The 20,034-nt window shown below is 36.4% G+C and overlaps 1 protein-coding gene and 1 pseudogene across 2 annotated transcripts in view; one reads left to right on the top strand and one right to left on the bottom strand.

Moving 5' to 3' along the window:
• ANO5 (anoctamin 5) overlaps nucleotides 1–20,034 on the bottom strand; it is a gene marked incomplete at its 3' end in the record, with an annotated part of 64,054 nt that overhangs the window by 873 nt on the left and 43,147 nt on the right. Inside the window, exons 9-15 of the mRNA XM_082845004.1 lie at nucleotides 18,806–19,028; nucleotides 16,296–16,465; nucleotides 15,542–15,639; nucleotides 8,609–8,739; nucleotides 5,573–5,778; nucleotides 3,757–3,935; nucleotides 2,289–2,394 (exon numbers count right to left, since the gene is read on the bottom strand). Of these exons, the coding sequence (XP_082701130.1) occupies nucleotides 2,289–2,394; nucleotides 3,757–3,935; nucleotides 5,573–5,778; nucleotides 8,609–8,739; nucleotides 15,542–15,639; nucleotides 16,296–16,465; nucleotides 18,806–19,028 (1,113 nt within the window). The remainder of the gene's footprint in view (nucleotides 1–2,288; nucleotides 2,395–3,756; nucleotides 3,936–5,572; nucleotides 5,779–8,608; nucleotides 8,740–15,541; nucleotides 15,640–16,295; nucleotides 16,466–18,805; nucleotides 19,029–20,034) is intronic.
• LOC309965114 (glycine cleavage system H protein, mitochondrial-like) lies at nucleotides 18,137–18,665 on the top strand (annotated as a pseudogene). Its single transcript has one exon. The product of its transcript is annotated as a glycine cleavage system H protein, mitochondrial-like (transcript).

The raw sequence follows: 20,034 nt of genomic DNA, 5'->3' as shown, positions 1-20,034 counted from the left end.
TTAAGACAGAGAGCTGTGAACTCACAGGCAGCAGAGATGGCGAAAGATGGAGGTGTGGCACCATACTGGAAACAAGGCAACTCAATGCAATTCAGCATTCTGAACCATGAGATCTCTAGTCCCTCCTGCCTTTCTTGGCTCTCAACACAGTCATGAAATAGCTCAACAAACAGGAGGTTGGAGGATTTCTCTCTGGGAAAAATAACTAATCAGAGAAGTTAGAATTATAGATATCAAAATTTTGTAGGTCTCAAATGAAAAGGCCCCTTTATCACCCTACAGTGAAGCCCACCCAAGTGACGTTCTTCCTGTATGCACACAAAGCTTATAATCGGCTTTCCTTGCTTCGCTCTTAAATATGAGCAGATTGCCAAGAACAACCAGATACGTAAGAAAGTCTCTAATATGAAAGGGTAAGACTGAAGCACACAAATGGGAACTAAGAGGATACCTAGATAATGATGAGAGCAAGAGAAGAGTAGAATAAAAAAAACAAAGATATGAATCTGACTATTTATAGGAGAGAAAATAAACGATAAATATAACAGAATTTCAAAACAGTTGTAACACCTGAATAACAGAAGTCCCAGAAAGATAGAACAGAGAAAAGAAGGAAATTATCAAAGAAATAGTACAAGCAGGGCTTCCCTGGTGGCACAGTGGTTGAGAGTCCACCTGCCGATGCAGGGGACACGGGTTTGTGCCCCAGTCCGGGAAGATCCCACATGCCACGGAGCGGCTGGGCCTGTGAGCCACGGCCGCCGAGCCTGCGCATCCGGAGCCTGTGCTCCACAACGGGAGAGACCACAGCAGTGAGAGGCCCGCATACCGCAAAAAAAAAAAAAAAATAGTACAAGCAAATTTTCTCAACTTAAAGGGTAATTATATTTGCAGGTCAAAGGGGCTTAGTGAGTGTCCAGAACAATTAATATTAATAGTCCAACATCACATGACTGTCTTGTGAAGTTTCATAAAAGGACTAGTGAGAGAATCCTCAAAGCTTATTGATACATAAAAAAATCATAAACAAAGAATGGGAAATTAGAATGGTATTGTACTTCATAGCAACAGTAGAAGCTGACAGAAAATAGAGCAATGTCTTGGAAAATTTCAGGAATACCTAAAAAAAGTTGGTTCAAAAATTTTCAGGGAAAATGACTTTTAATCAAATTCTATACCAATTAATTATCTATGTGGAAAAAGAAGAAATTTTAATATTCAAGTTCTCAAAAATTGTCCATTATTTTCCTCAGAAAATTAATGAAAGATGTGCTTTATCAAAATAAGCTAGTAATTCAAGAATGGGAGAAAAATAGATGGAAGAAAATATAGTATTCAGTATAAGAGAAGTTGAAGAGAAGTTCCAGAATAATGGTGAGTCGGAGCCTGGGATGATCAAAAAAAATAAACAGAAACAAAAATTCCAAAGAATTCCTTTTGTAATTTACCAGGCTGAAAGATGATCTAAACCGCTGATGGAAAATGTGGGAATGAAAGTGATAAATTCATAAGGAACTGAGAGGGGTGAGGATTTAGATTACTTACATGTATAACCTTGATAAAAATAAAACAAATTAAACAAAAACTGACAGGAATTTGTGTTTTCTTGCATTAGACTTATCTAGTCTATTATTGGCCTTTACTGTCGAGTGAAAAAATGCCTAACATTTATCTCTCCCTTATCGGCCTTCATGTCTTATGATGTGTAGCACTCAATTTGTAACTTACTCAAATACCCCCTCTGTATTGGTTCTTTTGTATTGCATGTCTTATATCCATAATTACCCTAGATTTCCCACAAGGTAGGAAACATAATATAGTGGACAGAGCAGAGGCTTGGCAGTGAGACATCTGGCATTGAAACCCAGCTCTAATATTAGCCGATTATCTTTAAACCAGCTAACTAATTTTGCTGACTGTTGGATTCATTTGTCAAGGGTGAATAATAAAGCCAAACTTACAAAGTTATTATTATAGCCTCTGCAACCACTATTTATTAATAATAGGTATTCAGTAAAATAAGTGGGTCCTCTGCCCTCTGACTGACCTCAAAGACAGAGGTCTCATTTTTTCTTTTCTGTTACCTTGGTATCTTCAACAAGAGTAAGTGAGTAATAGGCAATCCACTGTACTTAAAATATTCCTAATTTACTTTTTATGAGAACAAATACTTCCTTCAAAATAGTCTATTGGGATAATGCTAATTTTCTGCGGAACAAATATGCTTAGAAATATATGCCTAAAGGGAGAAAAGACAGTAACTGGCATGAAAGTTAATAAAGGCTCACCTCCATAATTATGATGAAGGTCATCTTAGCAGCAAGGACGTGCCAGTACTGCATACTATGAAAATATTTCTCCTCATGATCAGGAGGATTTCTGTAATCTCTGTACCTGAAAAAAATGGAAGTAAATGCAAAATATAAGCTATAACTTCAAACAAAGAGACCTAGTATAAATTCATATTATTTCTTGTAAGAGACCCTTTCAGTTGACAACAAAAGTCAAGTCAAAGGAAAATAATTGCTATTATGAAACATTTATCTTTCCTATACAGATAAAAAGAAGAGCCATATGTTACTTTTGTATAGTATATATGTAGCAAGAGACACAAGTGAAACTGCTCTCCTGTTCTTCAGAGACAAATTTCTCTGGAGAGTTATAGCAAAATTTGCTCTTTCCATTCCATTCCCTCTCTTCCTACTCCTTAACACACTTAGTTCTATCATCACTCCACTGACACCAACTGTCTCCTATCATTAAACTGAAGGAACATTTTCATCCAGATCTTATTTGACCTGTGAAGAACAGAACTTGACATTGTTGACCATTCCTATTTTCTTGAAACTCTATTTTCTCAGCTTATATGACACTGCATTATTTTTGTTTTCCTTATTAGCCTTCTGGGGTTTTCTTGGTGTTCAATTTGTGAGTTCATTTTTTTCTGCAAGTGTCTAGATATTAATGTTCAAAGATTTAGTTCAGGTAGGAAGTGATGACATCAAGAAATCTGACAGTTGCCCATGTTATGATTCCTCTCTATATAAATATAGAATATAACAATGCTTTTGTCTACCTGTGTTGCAACATTTTGCTGGGTTTTTTTGTTGTTGTTGTTGTAATCCCAGATGAAGCACTTGGTTTAAGGTTTAAGTTTAAAAGACTTGACGTACCATATATATATATATACACACACACACATATATACATACACACACATACATAAATAAATATACATAACTTTAAATCCTAGAGTAAAAAGATCCTCACAGTACGTGAGACACTGAGTGTGAAAGCAGCAGGTTTACAAATCCAAGTTCACACTCCCTACATGAAGAAACCTTTTAAATGTGATGGCTGGTGAACTAATCGTATTATTTCTCTCTTCCTTACTCTGCCTCTTTTTGAGGACACATAGTTAAATTCAAGTAGGTTAAATGCACGTAAAATATGACCATGCTGTATGATTATAGATATTGCAACTTGGGACCAAGGAGGTATTTGTTGAAGAAAATTTTTCCAATAAACTTAGAAAATAAGAAACAATTCAAAATTGACATTATCTTTACCCATAATATTGTCTTACTTTTGGGCATTCTACTTTTTCAAATCAGAACCATACAATGTGTGAATTCTAGAATTCATGCACTTTATCCAGGATTTTTACTGCCCCAAGTAAATTTTGTTTTGTAAGACATGAAGGAAATGGAGAACTTAAGAAATACATTTAAAAACAAAATGAAAATAAGAGAAAACCTGCAAGTGGTGAAGTCTCGTTTTTCCGAAGGCACAGTGTGGTTTGGAAAATCGGCTATCAGGAATATTGACAGGCTGTTATTGACATACCCTTTCATAGGCTGAATGGCATTTTTTGAGTAGGCATAGTAGTAAACTAAACGGGGAATCATGTCCGATGTAAATGCAACAATAAAAGCCTAAAGGACAAAACAAGAGGGAGATCGTGAGCTAACAATGCAGTTTTACAAACGTCTGATTTGTATATCTTTCAGTTCCATATGCCTTATGGATACAAAATGATTAGAATGCTATTATTAATCAAATTAATATATGAGTCTTTGACCTAGAACATAAAATAGCTCATTTACAGTGTATAATCAGTATTCCAAGATTTCATAGCTAGAAAGTGCTATATTGAAAATTTAACCTAAATGTATCTGTCTCCAAAAACACCATGCCTGTGTCTATCTCCTTCCATCATGGCTTGCTATTTCTTACATTTCTTAACCAAATTTACTGGCCTGGACATTTGTGTGTGTGTATGTGTGTGTGTGTGTGTGTGTGTGTGTGTGTGTGTAGGGAATGGAGAATGAAGAAATAGAAGACCATACTGGTAAATTTCCCACAGTTCAGTGCAATTAATTTCAGTATTTGATGCCACAGGAATGGTATTTTCCCATCCTTTCCTAAGCTCTGGAATACTATAAATGTCATGTTTCCTTTAGGTAAGATAAGTCAATTTAAAAGCATTTGGCCCTGCCATCTACATTTTTAGTGGTAGATTTTTAAAATCTTTTAATATTGCTTCTATAGTTACTGGTCCATTTCATGTTTTATTATCACTTACTGAATATATTTTGGCAGTTTTATTTCTAAAAAGTGACAATTTCAAATAGATTTAAAAATTATTAGAATAAATGCATACATACCATTCTTATAATTTTCTCACTTGTACCCTGTAATTCTTTTTTTTTTGAGATTTTCAGTTTTATTTATCTTTTCAATGAACCAACTTGACTTATTTAGCAATTATATTGCTTTTTGTTTGTTTTCTAATTTATTTCTGTTTATATCTTCATTAATTCTTTCTTACTACTTTCTATTGATTAGTTTTACATTTTTTCTTAGTTTCACAAGTTACATGATCAGCTCATGGTTGCCTTCTTCTTTTTCAATAATAAAAGCATTTATTGGTATATAGTTTTCATAAATATGGTTCTGGCTGATTCCTAAAATCAGCTAGGAAAATTTTGATAGGCTTTCATTTTAATTAAGCTTTCCTTATAACTTCAATTTTATTTCATCTTTGTACAATAACCTTCCTTGGAAGCATGAATGTTAAGTGGTTAAATTTTCTTTTTTGGCTATCTTATTATCAACTTCATTTTTTATACATTATAGATGAATATTCATTGTAAAATTTCTGCTTTTGGGAATTCAGTTTTATTATCATTTTTAATAAGTGCTCCATAAAAATGACAGGTAAATGTTGTGTATTCTGTTTGTAGTATACAACTTTATGTATAATCAAGCTTTAATTGTATTATTAAATCCTTTATGCCATTACTTATTTTCTGTCTACTTTGTCACATGCTATGAAACTATATCATGGTATTTTAATAAACATGTTTTTACAATTTTCCTTGTATATCTAAGAGTTTGCATGTCATAGAGTTGCCTATGTTGTTTAGCACATAAAAGTTTAGGGATGTTTTACCTTTAAGGGCCATGATGAAATCAATGTAAATAAAGATTGAGTTAAACATCATTCACATCTCCCCATCCTCAAGAAAAGAAAAAAGTACAGTTATTCCACTGAAATAGGTCTACTTACATTAGTTGCAACAGAAAGGACAGCCATTCCATAAAGAATGTCTTGCCAAACACCTATGCTATGAGCCTTAGCAGCTACAGGTCTCCTGTACTGAGTAGTAAGCTTCCAGGCATCCACTCGAATCTCTATTATATTATTCAAGAGAGCAAGAAGAGGAGCCAAAGGAAAAGAGGCCACAAATAATGTAACAAATCCAAACTGGATAACTGCAGGGATAAGAGAAAAATTCACAAATTCATTATTGTGGAGGGGAAAACGGGGAACACTCTGCCTAACTCCTGCAACTTCCCTCATTTTGGAGGGATCTACATCAGCAAAACACTCCAGGTCTCTTTCCAGCTGTCCACATCCTCTTCCCTATAGGAAGCACAGTGACTTATTTGTTGAGCTGGTCATGTACAGCTCAGCTTCATCCCTGCTGTTTCTTTTGAGACCTGCTTGTCTGAAGAAAGCATTTATTCTTGTTAGATAAGATATTGTTATTATTCATAAAACACAGTCTTTTACTATGGTCTATGTTTAGGTCTATGCTACCCCAGCATTTACATGGGTATTGGCACATCAGTGGGGTAATCAAGTTTTCTATTTTGCTAATCTATGTACTTTTTAAGATCAGGGATAATGACCGACTCATTTGTATGTTTGGGGTATATAAAGACACTCAACTATAAGCCTTATGAACGAATGCATTATTTAAGATTTGAAGATGTTAACAGAGGAAAAGGCAGAACAAACAAGATATCTGACAACAAATCAGGAAATGAATCATATAAAGCATCAGAAATATATGTGGGCAAAGGAAATATACATATCCTGGAATGAGGTATTTGTTAAGGTCCTGATCCTCTGTACTAACTTCACATCTTTCTAAATAAGTTTTACTCTCTTTCCTCATTGAGGCTTAACACCTGTGTAAGCTGGCTTCTCTCTCCACTTTTCTTCTTTTGTTTCCATCAGTGCTTGGGGTGAAAGAATCCACGCAGCTGGCAAACTGGGCTTCCCACATGAGTGAAGAAAAAATAAGAAGAGATACAAAAAATGGCTTTCCATTGAAGGAAAAAGGAAGAAAAGAATCTTCCACTAGTCCTCTATTTTTAGTTAGATCTTGAGTGTTTCTGGATTTCAGCTCTTCTCATAAGATTTCTCATTAGAATCAGTCTTGTCATCTACTAAACCAAGGGAACAAACTGCCTCCTTCCTGACTTCTCTACTGAACCAAGAAATAGAAAGTTAAGACAAAGTATTACGTAGAAACAGCTTGAATTTCTAGGTTCAAATCCCAGATCTTTACCTATAATCTCTGTGGCCCATGGCAAATTACTTAATCTATCCAAGTTTCAGTACCCTCTAAGATAAAATGACTATTTCTGTAGAATGTTTCAAGATTAGAGATAGTATGTAAAATATCTAGAATAAATTAACTCTTAGTGGTGTCTCAATAAATGGTAGTTAATCTTGTTATGAAACCCTGATTTCATCTTTTAATTTTAGTTATAATCTCTGATACATTTATGTACAAATTCACTTGAAACATAAGCAATTAATTAAAAATTATAGCCTTATCACTCCATAAAGCAAGGACTACCTAATTTTATAACTGGAGACTTCTTCCTATTTGTCCTGATGTACCTATTTTAATCCAGGTATCATATGTATGTGTTACAGTGGAGAATTGGTAACAAATTCAGGTCATCTCCGTTATTCTATCATGACTTTTATGGGCCATGAGAATAAGTTGGGAAAACAGTCCTCTTTAATTCCACCAAAGAAGCAGAGAAGGACATCTGAGAGGAAACACCCTGGATAAACTCCACAAGCAGTCCCCATTATTATTTCTCCTAAAATTTCATCTCAAGTTCTCTTCTCTTTTCAATCCTTAGAATATTTTATGCATTTCTTGCGTTCAATCTGGGTTTCCCTTGCATAACTGCTTTTTGCCTTCTTCTTTTCAGCTTGAAACAAGGGACATACACTAAATGTATGTCAGGCTTTGTAAATGTTTTTCAACATATTCTTTCTATGAGCAGTCACTGAGGCAAATGAAAGGAGAAAGCTACTTAAACTAATTTGAGACAGGTATTAAAAGCTGATCCTTACTTAACAGAATTCCAGAGATTAGCCTTACAAAATGCAAGTCTTCATAGTTAACAAAAAGAGACTCAGAAAAGATTTGGCAACATTCCCTTTCTCCTGTGGACATGGAGGGAGAGACAGTGTTCTGCCTTATAAAACGAAGCCAAGGGGAATTCCCTGGTGGTCCAGTGGTTAGGACTCTGCCACAAAACAAAACAAAACAAAACAAAACAAAACAAAAACCTAAGCCAAATAATCTAGTTGGACAAGGTATTAAATTAAGATCTTTATCAAGAATTGATATTGGAGATTTGTATGAATGTTTGTAACTGGCACTCATTTCTTCTGTTTTAGGTTAAAACAAAGCTGCCCTTGTTAAGTGTTATTTGAAGGGGGGGGAGGGTTTCCATTTCCCCCTCCCCCCCGCCCCTGGCAACCTCCATTCTATCTCTGCTTCTATGTGTTTGGCCATTTTAAGTACTTCATGTGAGTAGGAGTGGAATCACACAGTTGACTGGCTTATTTGATTTAGCATAGTGTCCTCAAGGTTCATCCATGTTGTCATGTAGAGCAGGATTTGGTTTTTTTAAGACTGAATAAAATAAAAATCCATTATATGTATATTTATACCACATTTTTTTATCCATTCATCTGTCAATAAATATTTTGATTGTTTCCACAAAAAAAAGTGATCCTTACTTTATTTGGTTCAACAGCATTAACATTAAATTGATAGGAAAAATATCTCTGAGATTGGTGTTTTGAAATTAATTTCATTCATATTTGGTGGGAAATAGAAATACTGAACCAATCTTTTCCATACCCACCCATCTATCTTTTCATCCACTAGCCAATGATTTACTGAACACCTACTATGTGCAAGGTAGGAAGAAATATTAAGAGCTGAAAAATACTTATTTTACTCAGCCTATTCCATGTTTCAAGGCAGTGGTTGAAAATTACCTGTTTCCAAGTACTCATAGAATAGTCCGAGAGAACCAAAAGTTTCAAGGTCATGGTCCTGCTCCCATCGACTGTATAGCTTTTCAGAGTTGGTTCGAGCTTTTCGGCGTCTCCACCAATTCAGAACCAAGCTGTTGGAAGTGATAAAGTAAATAAATGAAATAGGGTTTAAAAGAAAGGGGTCAGAGAATCAGTCTTAGATCTAAAAAATGGCGGTAAGGGAGGGTAAGTAAGTTTAGATCACAGAACATGTAGAGGTAAGACTACAGCTAAAGTCCAAGTCAGAACCTTATGTTCTGTTCACAGTACTTGATGAGGCAAAAGATCTTTACTTGGGTGATTGAGAAAGTAAGACAACCCTGACTCTCTGCAGGGAAGTGTATTTACTCAGAGACAGTTCTGTTAAAGAGCATGTGGAGGAGAGGATCACTACAGGATGGTTTTTATCTATTTAATTCACTATTCTTTATGTTGTCATGATACTCTGAAGGCCACTTGGGGAAATGAGTGGGTTACAATAGAAAATGTATGACTAGGGAACGAAGAGGTTATCTAACACATGAAAATAAATGCAATAATGCTAAATAAAATATTACCTAACTAAATTCTATACTATATAAAATATATCATGATAATATTGGATTACTTAAGGAACAAAAAGATTATTTTTATCAGAAACACAATCAATGTAAGAGACCATATTAACAAATTTAAGGAGAAAAATGTAAAATCATGTTGATTGATGAAGAAAAATGCATTTGATGTATTTCAATCACCTACTAAAACCTATTTATGACTGAAAAGTAGGAAAAGAAGATAATTACCTCAATCTGACCAAAAGCATCTACCAAAATCCTGGGGTTAACATCACTCTTAATAGGGAAAAGTGAGAAGCATTCCCTTTACAATCAAGAACAAAATAAGGGTGTGTATGATCACATTCAAGACTTTATTGGAGATCTTAGCCAGAACAATAAAATGAAAAAGAAAAAGGCAAAAGAATTGGAAATAGGAGAGACATCTATAATTACTAACAGTAATGTGAATGGATTATCTGCATAGAAAACCCCAATGAAGTTAGATAAAAATTATTAGAAATAATAATAGATTTATCAATATATTGCACTCCTATATACCCACAAAACACAGGTAGAAAATATAATTTTTAGAAAGATACCATTTACAATAACAATTAAAATGAAAAGTACCTAGAAATGGATTTGACCAAAGATTTATAAGACTTGTATGCTGAAGTTTAAATATTTATTTGAAGTCATTAAAGTCCAAACTAAATGTTCATGAATAAAAAGACCTGGCATAATAAAATGTCAGTTGTCTTATTGAAACAACTGGAATGTAATTTCAATCAAAAAACCAAAATACTTTCCCATGTGAAATCTGACAAGATGTTTCTAAAATTTACACAGAAAGACAAAAGACAAAGGATAGCCAAGATATTCTACAGATGAGGAATAAGTTGGTAAAACCTGTCCCAGAAGATATGAAGAGTTATTATAAAGCTGTATTAAGAGAGTGTAGTATTGGTGTAGGGATAGACAAATCCTGGAACAGAATGGAGGCCTAGTAATAGCCTTGTACTTGCCATTTGGCATACATGGTATTGCAGATCATGGAGAGTGGGGAAGAGGGACTTCTCAATAAATGGTAACATGACATATATTATATATATGTAATATATATGTATATATATATATGTGTGTGTGTGTGTGTAAGAAATTAAATTTGACCTTCATATCAAACACAAAAAGCTTTTCCATGTATATTAAGAATTTAAAAGAGAAAGGCAACAATAATGTTAAAATGCTAAAAATATTTAGATGTAATTATATGAGAATAGGTTTTTGATTTTAAGGTAGGAAAGGGTGTATTAAACGAGACTTTAAAAATACTAAACCATAAAAGAAAAGATTGATAAAAATTTTGCTATATTAAAAGTATCTACTTTTGTCCATCTACAGCAGTGGTTCCCAAATGGAAGTGATTTAGCCCACAAGGGGACTTTTGCAGTATCTGGAGGCATTTTTGGCTGTCACAACTGGGGAGAAGGTGGGCTACTGGCATATAGCAGGTAGAGTTCAAGGATGCTGCAAAACATCTTACAACACAAAGGACAGCACCTCACACCAAACAATTATCTGGTCCAAAAAGATACTATTAATGGGCTTCCCTGGTGGCACAGTGGTTGAGAGTCCGCCTGCCGATGCAGGGGACACGGGTTTGTGCCCCGGTCCGGGAGGATCCCACATACCGCGGAGCGGCTAGGTTTGCAGGCCATGGCCGATGAGCCTGCACGTCCGGGGCCTGTGCTCCGCAATGGGAGAGGCCACAGCAGTGAGACCACGTACCGCAAAAAAAAAAAAAAAAAGATACTATTAAGAAATAAAAAAACAAAAATTGTGCTGGGATAAAATATTTGCAACACATATAACCAAAAAGCAAACAAACAAAAACACAGTAACCAGAGTTATACAGTATTTCTACAAATCAATTAGAAAAAGATAAACATACAAATAGAAGGATGATTAAACAACACAAATAAGCACTTCATTGAAGAGAAAACACATATGGTCAAAAGAGACTCATTCATGTTCTTAATCAGGGAAATGAAAAATAAGATCAAAATGAGATATCATTTACACTCTCCAAATTGGCAAAAATTAACAAATAAGACAATATGAAATACTGCAGCAAATGTGTGAATTAAAAGGAAAACATATTCTGCTTATATCAAAACCAAAATAGAAAGAAAAAAGGAATGCTAAAAAGGGAAAAGAACACCTGAGATTTTTGAGACAATATCAGAAAGATGGGCATGCATGTAACTGGAATCACAAAGGAAAAGAGACCACCCAGTTCAAGAAAGAGAACTTTGCTAGGAATCACAGAAGCACTTCTATGTGTTCCATTCCAATTACAAACCCCTTGATCCCCACATAGTAACCCTCATCTTGAATTTTGTAATCACTTCCTTGCTTTCGCAAAAAAAAAACAGTTTTATCATCTATGATCCATTTTGAATTAACTTTTGAACTAACTCATGGAGTTTTGTTATTTTGCATATGGATGTCCAGTTGTTCCAGCACCAGCTATTGAAAAGACTGTTGTTTCTTCAATGAATTATTTCTGCACCTCTGTCAAAAATAAAATGGCCATATTTGTGTGGATTTACTTCTTCAATCTCTGTTCCATTTGACCTATATGTCTATCCCTTCAACAATCCCACGTTGATTTAAATGTTTTTATAGTAAGTCGTAAAATTGAATAGTGTAATTCCTCCAAATTTATTCTTCTTTATCAAATTTGTTTTGACTATTCTAGTTCATTTGCCTTCAATATAAATTTTAGCATCTACTTATCTATATCTACTAAAATCCTACTGATATTTTGATTGGAATAACAAATCTATTTATCAATTTGGGGGATAATTGGCATCTTTATTAAGTTGAGTCTACCAATCCATCAACACGTTTCTCTCCACTCACATAGATGTAATTTTTTTTTCAACAGGGCTTGTAGTTTTCAGCATACAAATCTCATATATTTTAAAGATTTATACCAAAGTACTACATTCTTCTTTGAGCTACCAATTGCTGTACTAACCAATGTTTCTTGCATTGCACACTTTCATTTCTTTTTTCAGTAGTTCTTCCAATGAGGGTCTATGAATGTAAACTCTTAGTTTTTTCAGGTCTAAAAATGCCTTTATTTCACCTGTACTTTATATAATAGTTAAAATGCTTCTAGAAATCTAAGGTGAACATTTTATTTCACTAAGAATCTTGAAAATACTTTCACATCTAATATTATTAGTGAGAAATCTATTGAATGTAGATGGCATTCCTTTTTCTTCTGAAAGATTTTAAGATTATCTCTGATGTTCTGTAGATTGACCATAACATATCTGGGTGTGAATTTAATTTTATTTATTTTGCTTCATATTCAGGATCCATTTTCATTTCTGGAACTCATGTTTTTCTTCATTTCTGGAAAATTTTCAGCAATTACCTATTCAAAGGAATTTTCCACTGTTTACTCAATTTTCTTTTTCTGAAACTACTAGCAGATTAATGTAGAAGCCACTATATAGCCTCCTGTCACTTTAATATTTTTAACCTCATTGTCTCTCTGTTGCACTGTACAATGTGGGAATTTCTCAGTACTATTTTCCAATTAACTAATTCATTTTTCAATTGTGTCTGATCTGTAATTGATACCATCTATTGTTCTGTTTATTTAAAGTATGATTTTACATTTAATAATTAATTCTTTTTCAAATTCATTTGTTCTCTTTTTAAAATTTATTTATTATTTTATTCTATTTATTTTTTTTGGCCATGTTGGGTCTTCGTTGCTGCACGTGGGCTTTTTCTCTGGTTGCGGTGAGCAGGGGTTACTCTTCATTGTGGTGCGTGGGCTTCCCATTGCGGTGGCTTCTCTTGTCGCGGAGCATGGGCTCTAGGCATGCTGACTTCAGTAGTCGTGGCACATGGGCTCAGTAGTCGTGGCTCATGGGCTCTAGAGCGCAGGCTCAGTAGTTGTGGTGCATGGGCTAAGTTGCTTCGCAGCATGTGGCATCTTCCCGGACCAGGGTTTGAACCTGCGTCCCCTGAATTGGCAGGCGGATTCTTAACAACTGCACCATCAGGGAAGCCCATATTCATTTGTTCTTGTTTCATTTATATCTGTTTTAATTTAAATTATTTCCTTATCCTTTTTATTGACAGTATCACCTCCTTTTATGTTTTTAGGCTTTGCCAGAATCTCCTACCTAGAGTAAGTTCACTTTCTAAGAATTGATTTTGTTAGTGGCCTTTGTAGCATTAAATCTTGTAAGTTTTTGAATCTTGGTCTGTAGTCTTAAATTTACGTGTTTCTTTTTTCTTTTACTGTCCTGTCTCTTTTCCTCTCTGTGCATATTTATTTATTTTCCCTCTTGTGTTTGGTTTAGGGGTTACCTCCATTCTGCCTCCAGGTTCTCAATCTAGAGCTAGGATTTAAAATAACAGTTTGGTATTATTTCTCTGTGGCAATATTAGGGATGTGGTGTATCAAATACCATTTGAAAGTATACATCTATGTTCTTCCTTTGTCAGCACATGAAATAGCACCCCAGGAGTACTATGAAACTGTGGCAGTGGGTGAGAGAGGGGGAGGGTGTTTTCAACCATCTTTCATGAGTAAGTAAGAATACACCCAGTCCCTGGCTTTAAGTACAGTTAAACTGGTAGTCCCCTGTCTTAAGTGGTGCACTTTTGGTCCACTTCATCCTATAGGTGTTACACCCTGACACTATAATTTCCTAACTCAGAGCCCCACAAGATTACAGGCTTATAATTCTTCCTCTTTTTTTTTTTTTTTCCCGGTACGCGGGCCTCTCACTGTTGTGGCCCCTCCGTTGAGGAGCACAGGCTCCGGACACGCAGGCTCAGCAGCCATGGCTCACGGGCCCAGCCGCTCCGCGGCATGTGGGATCCTCCCGGGGCACAAACCCGTGTCCCCTGCATTGGCAGGCAGACTCTCAACCACTGCACCACCAGGGAAGCCCCTAATTCTTCCTCTTTTTATACATGGGAATTTTCACCTTATATTTCAGATCTACTGTCATTTTGGTTTTCTTTTTTCATAATGTATTCATTATTGCTATGCTTTGGGGACAGAGAGTGATTCCTTCACGTGCCAGAATTTCATTCATAAACGGTTTCTGTGCCTAGATGTGTAACTGAGAAGGACCCTATGGGGCCTTCCTGGGACAGACTCTTCCGCATATCTTCTGCTTTAGCTCCTCTAGGAAGTAATAGAGAATACTATCTGATGCACATTTCCTGAGTTGTTTTACAGATGTGAAAACCCCCACCAAATGGAAGATGTTAACTACTTGATGACCATGAGCACATAGCCCCCAGACCTACTAGAGCCTAATGTTAACCCCTGTGACACAGCCCTGTTACCTCATCATCAACCAATCAGATATTTGTGCATGAGCTGATCACATACCCTGTACCCCCCACTCCCTCACCTGGACTTTGAAAATGCTTTTCTGAAACCCATCAGGCACTAGCTGTCCCAGACTATTTGTATGGTGAGTTACAATAAACACTGCAATTTCCTTCACCATAACCCGGTGTCAGTAGATTGGATTTACTGCAGGCAGGTGAGTGGACCCGAGTTTGGTTCAGTAACAGATGTGTCCATGACACACAGATATTTTTAAAGAATTCAACTTTTAGTAATTTTGAGAAATAAAATGGAACACGAAGAATAACCTACAGAGCATATAACAGATTTCCCAGTGGAAACTTCACAGGAGACAGAGATAACTACCTTTCCCTAAACTTTCTCAAGCAACAGATGTATATTTAAAAGTCTGTATTACCTTAATATATTCTTTTTAAATTAACTAATTAATTTATTTTTAGCTACACTGGGTCTTCATTGCTGCATGCGGGCTTTCTCTAGTTGTGGCAAGTGGGAGCTACTCTTTGTTGTGGTGCACGGGCTTCTCATTGCAGTGACTTCTCATTGTGGTGACTTCTCATTGCGGAGCACGGGCTTCTAGGCACACGGGCTTCAGTAGTTGCAGCACATGGGCTCAGTAGTTGTGGCTCGTGGGCTCTAGAGCACAAGCTCAGTAGTTTTGGTGCATGGGCTTAGTTGCTCCATGGCATGTGGGATCTTCCCGGACCAGGGATCGAAACTGTATCCCCTGCATTGGCAAGCAGATTCTTAACCACTGTGCCACCAGGGAAGTCCCAATATATTCTTGACTGCTGATTAAAAGTGAAGTTTTTTTGTTGCTGTTGACTTAAACATTAGCTAACAAAGGCACAATGATAATCAAAGAATTCCATTTTTTCCAGAGGAAATCTCTCATGCTTGCTTAAAAAAAAGCAAAAACTTGTAAGTCATACATACGGATAAATGGCTTCTTTAATGTTTCCGAAGATCTGTTTCCCAGTCATTATGATGGTCAACTGGGTTGTCAATTCTACTAGACAGCCTCCAGGATCACACTAGTAAGAAGAAAAAGGAGAAAAATAAAGTAAAGGATGAAAGATGGACTTCTGCAACAAAAGAAATCCCAAACCAGAGGGTGAGAATCTGAAGATTTGCATTGGAACAGATATTAAAGAAATATAAATGGATATTTAGTTCCAAGTTCCAAGCTTGATCACCAGTCTAGCTACATTAGATTCAGCTGTGAAACATGTTAAAAACAGATTTCTGGGCCTTAGAAAATTCTGAATCTTTATTATATCTGGGTTAGGGCTGGAAGTTGTTATTTTCTCCATGTGATCTGGATGCACAGCCAGGTTTGGAAAGCACTGAACTGTTCTAACTCTGTCCGTGGTAGAGCCCTTTTTGCTGTACCTCTAGAAAGTTATTCGTCCTTTGATGGAAGTCTTCAGGAATACAGAACTTACTTATTCCAGTTCATAGTTCATATTTTATACCAAACAATAGGTACAATATAACTTCTTGCCCAGAACGAACTGGAAAGTCTATCAGACAGCAGGATTCTAAGACCAATATGCTCTGTGGACAGTCAGTGTCTTTGACTTTTCCTGCAGCTTGATAAAATCTGAGTTAGTGCGGGGCACACCTAAAGGTATTTAGTTAACATTGAGTTACTGAAGCCACAAACCTCACCTCTCTAGAGAATTCTTACCTCTTCACTTCTCCACACATTAAACAAATATGTGTATTTTCCAGGATAGCCCACGAACTTCCCTTTAAAGAAAGCTACATAGAAGCAGGACGAGTAAAAATTTACAAACTGAAACAGGAACATTTTCAAGGTAAGACTGCTCTCATACTCCTGGTGAGTCCGAGGAATTTCTGGTAAATAAAAAACACCAAGGTTTAATAATGCACCTTCCTGCTTCTCCTTATTTTTTTTAATCCCTGGGATAAGTGGATATCTAGTCATATTATTCTGAGAGTCTGTTGAAATCTTCCCCACTCTGGTCATAACTGACCAATATTAAGTAGCTATGGATGTGCACTAGGCTTTCAATTAGAGACTGTGTATTAATCTAATCAACAGAGAAGGCTGAGAAACCGTCATTAGTACATTTAGAGGGATGAAGTACTTGCCTGGGGTCACACAGTCAAAATATGGAATTCAAGTGCCTATTAGACTGAAGAGCCTCATGCTTATCCCCGTAACACTATATGATACCCTGTAAACACATCAGATCTCGCTCCTCTGTTTTCAATCAGGTGTAAACAAGGTGAATCTTATGAAGGGCAGAGGATGATTTCAAACTGAATTGTGCTTTCCTCTCATGAATTAAACGGCTTTATCAGTTTTGAAAACAATGTCATGCAAACGGTGGCCGTAATAGTACATATTTTCCCTCTCCTTTCCTTAAAATGCATGATCATGATCTATCATTTTATGAATTCCAAAGATAAGAAAATGTTAGAGTCTCTTCACACCACAGTAAAAAAAACATGAGGCATGAAAGAGTAAGGGGCCATGCTTTTCTGAACTGATGATCTCCCAAGAGCACAAGCTGATCCAGCCAAATCCATGACATTTTCAGCAACACTGAAACAGTAGCACATATTCTAAAGACACAGATAACGCTTCCATTTTACTGAAATTTAGCTGCATTTCTACAAAATCTCTAATGTGAATACAAGAGATTTTTCTCATTGATGAAAGCTGAGATATTTTTTAGGTGCTTTGTTTGTAGGTGCTAATTGCTATAATTTTTTAGTTTTTGGCTGTTGCTAAGCAGAAAAAATAAGTAAAACTGAGAGAGAAGAACTCCAAATTTGAAAATAGATTTAATGACAGCTGCTTCCCAGTGCTTACTCTAGTGCTGAGTAAATACTGTGCTGCCTTTTTGGTTACCACTGGGCACACTGTCAGTGTACAGATTTAGGGGAGGAGGGCATGAGCTCCTGGAGAGAGCAGTCCCAGAAGAAGCTGAGGCCTGGAGTTGAGTCTCTGATCTCATCTCCAACTTGCTGGGGGCAAGGCCAGGAGCAACTGTGCTCTGTGCTAGTCTTCCTGACTGAACCTACCACTCCACCTGTGACCCCTTCACCTTCCCTCATGGCTTTAGGAGAAATTTTTAAAAGAACATAATCCAGGTTCTAACACATGACAACTGAAAAGAGAAGCACTAACTTTTAGATTTATTCAGGAGGACCTGATTGTTCTGTTTTCCTCACAATAGTTTTCAAAATCCAATACATTCTAAATACCATACACATGAAATAAAAATTATCTGTGACTTTAGAAACGTGTGAGGATTTTATTTAGGCTTCAACTAACCCCATCAAGGAAGGATTAAGGTAAGAATACTCAGAAAGATCTACAGAGTCCTAATTCTTTTTAGTTATTTTTCCTGCTTCCACTATAATAGGCCTGAATGTAGCTGTTAGGGGATTCTGAAGTACCAGGCTATGGGTCTACCTGTAGAGCAAAACTGCCTTAAAGTGTGCCTTTAAAAAATGAACTCCCGGCGTGCGGAGACCCTCTGCACCCCTGCGAACATGGCGCTGCGAGTGGCGCGGAGCGTGCGGGCCGCGGTCTGCAGCCTGCGTGCCATCTCTGCGCCCAACGTGCCCTGCCCGCTGCAGCCCTGGGGACTGCGGGCGGGCGCCGTCCGGGCGCTGTCCGGCGCTGCGCACCGGCCCCACTCTGCTGTCGGGTCGTAAATTCACAAACATGAATGGGCAACATCAGAAAACGGTGCTGGAACAGTGGGAATCAGCAATTTTGCACAGGAAGTTTTGGGAGGTGTTGTTTACTGTAGTCTGCCTGAAGTTGGGAAAAAATTGAACAAACAAGAGGAATTTGGTGCTTTGTAAAGTGTGAAAGCTGCTAGTGAACTCTATTCTCCTCTATCAGGAGAAGTAACTGAAATTAATGAAGCTCTAACAGAAAATGCAGGACTTGTAAACAAATCTTGTTATGAAGATGGTTGGCTGATCAAGACGACACTCAGTAACCCTTCAGAACTAGATGAACTTAATGAGTGAAGACGCATATGAGAAATACATAAAATCTATTGAGGACTGAAAATGGAACCCCTAAATAAACTAGTTTGAAACAAAAACAAACAAACAAAAAAAGAACTCCCTTGGGGATTATCCAGAATGGAGGTATAGCATTGATAGGAACCCTTTTTCAGAGTCATACTAATGATTTGGCCGGCTTACCCATTTTTGTAATCCAGGCAGATATCCTTTCATAAAAGAAATTCAAGATCAAGATGACAATAAAGTTCAAGCACGATCCAGTGAGAGATGTGGTTATGTGGGGAGTGAGGAAACTTCTGACATGCTTTAAGGATGCTTCAGTTTCCATGAAGCTAGCAAATGTAGCAAAGACTGACAGGCGGTATACAATCACAGCTACCATACACGCGATGACCAGAGACATCTGGGGAAGGGAAACAAAAACTGGTCACTCTGGTCTCTGAATCCCTGTGATGCATATATATCTGAAACATACTCTTCTCTTCAACTCATATATTAAGTTTAGCAGATCTGACATGGAAAGCAAGACAAGTCAGTCCCTCTCACCATAGATGGCAGGAAATGAAAACTAGGAACGTAAAAGGGTTAGCGATAAGTGTATGGTAGCAGCTGAGTCAATCGAAAATAGAAAAGTATTCATTGACCATCCTCTAGGTCTATTCTTTAGAATGAGTTGGAAAACTACCAGCAAGCCAGAGTCTGCTTGTGGCCTTACCTGTTCTTGCGTGGCCCTTAAGGTAAGAATATGTTTTGTTTGTTTGTTTGCATTTTTAAAGGTTGTAAAGAAAAATAAAGACAATTATGTGTCAGAGACGATTTGTGGCCTACAAAGCCTATAATATATCTTTTACAGCAAATGTTTGGTAACCTCTGCTCTAGGTTGTAGTTAAATGCATAGTGTGAAGATCACTTACTTTCTCAAGAAAAATACGTTTAAAGATTCGATTTCATTTCCCCTCAGAATACTGCCATTAGTAGTCTGATATGCCTGGTAGTTTAGATATTTGTATAAATTTTATACCTTTACATATTACAAAATCACAAAGATCTTTATATCAATGATTGGAGAATTTTATTGTGAAAGTTGAGGAACTGAATCAAATTGAATGAGTACTAGAAATAAATGACAGTGATCTTTCTGGAACCACACTCCAGAATATTTTTCAAGGAGTGTCCCAAATTGATTATCACCCCCTTTTATTCTATCATCTCTCCTAAAATGATTGTTACATCATATAGGAAAACACACATTTAAAATAGAAAAACCAATACCTTTATCAAAAAAGGTTAGAGATAAAATATTATAGGACAATATGGAATGGTGAGGTTAAAATACAGTCTACAACTGCTAATTATTTATACTTCAACAGGCTAACTTCTCAGAGGGTAACCTTGCCTGTTTTCCTAAA

This window comes from Leucopleurus acutus, assembly GCF_964270905.1.
Source record: "Leucopleurus acutus genome assembly, chromosome: 8".
In the NCBI taxonomy this organism is placed as follows: domain Eukaryota; kingdom Metazoa; phylum Chordata; class Mammalia; order Artiodactyla; family Delphinidae; genus Leucopleurus; species Leucopleurus acutus.
This window is presented reverse-complemented; position numbering and strand designations above follow the sequence as displayed.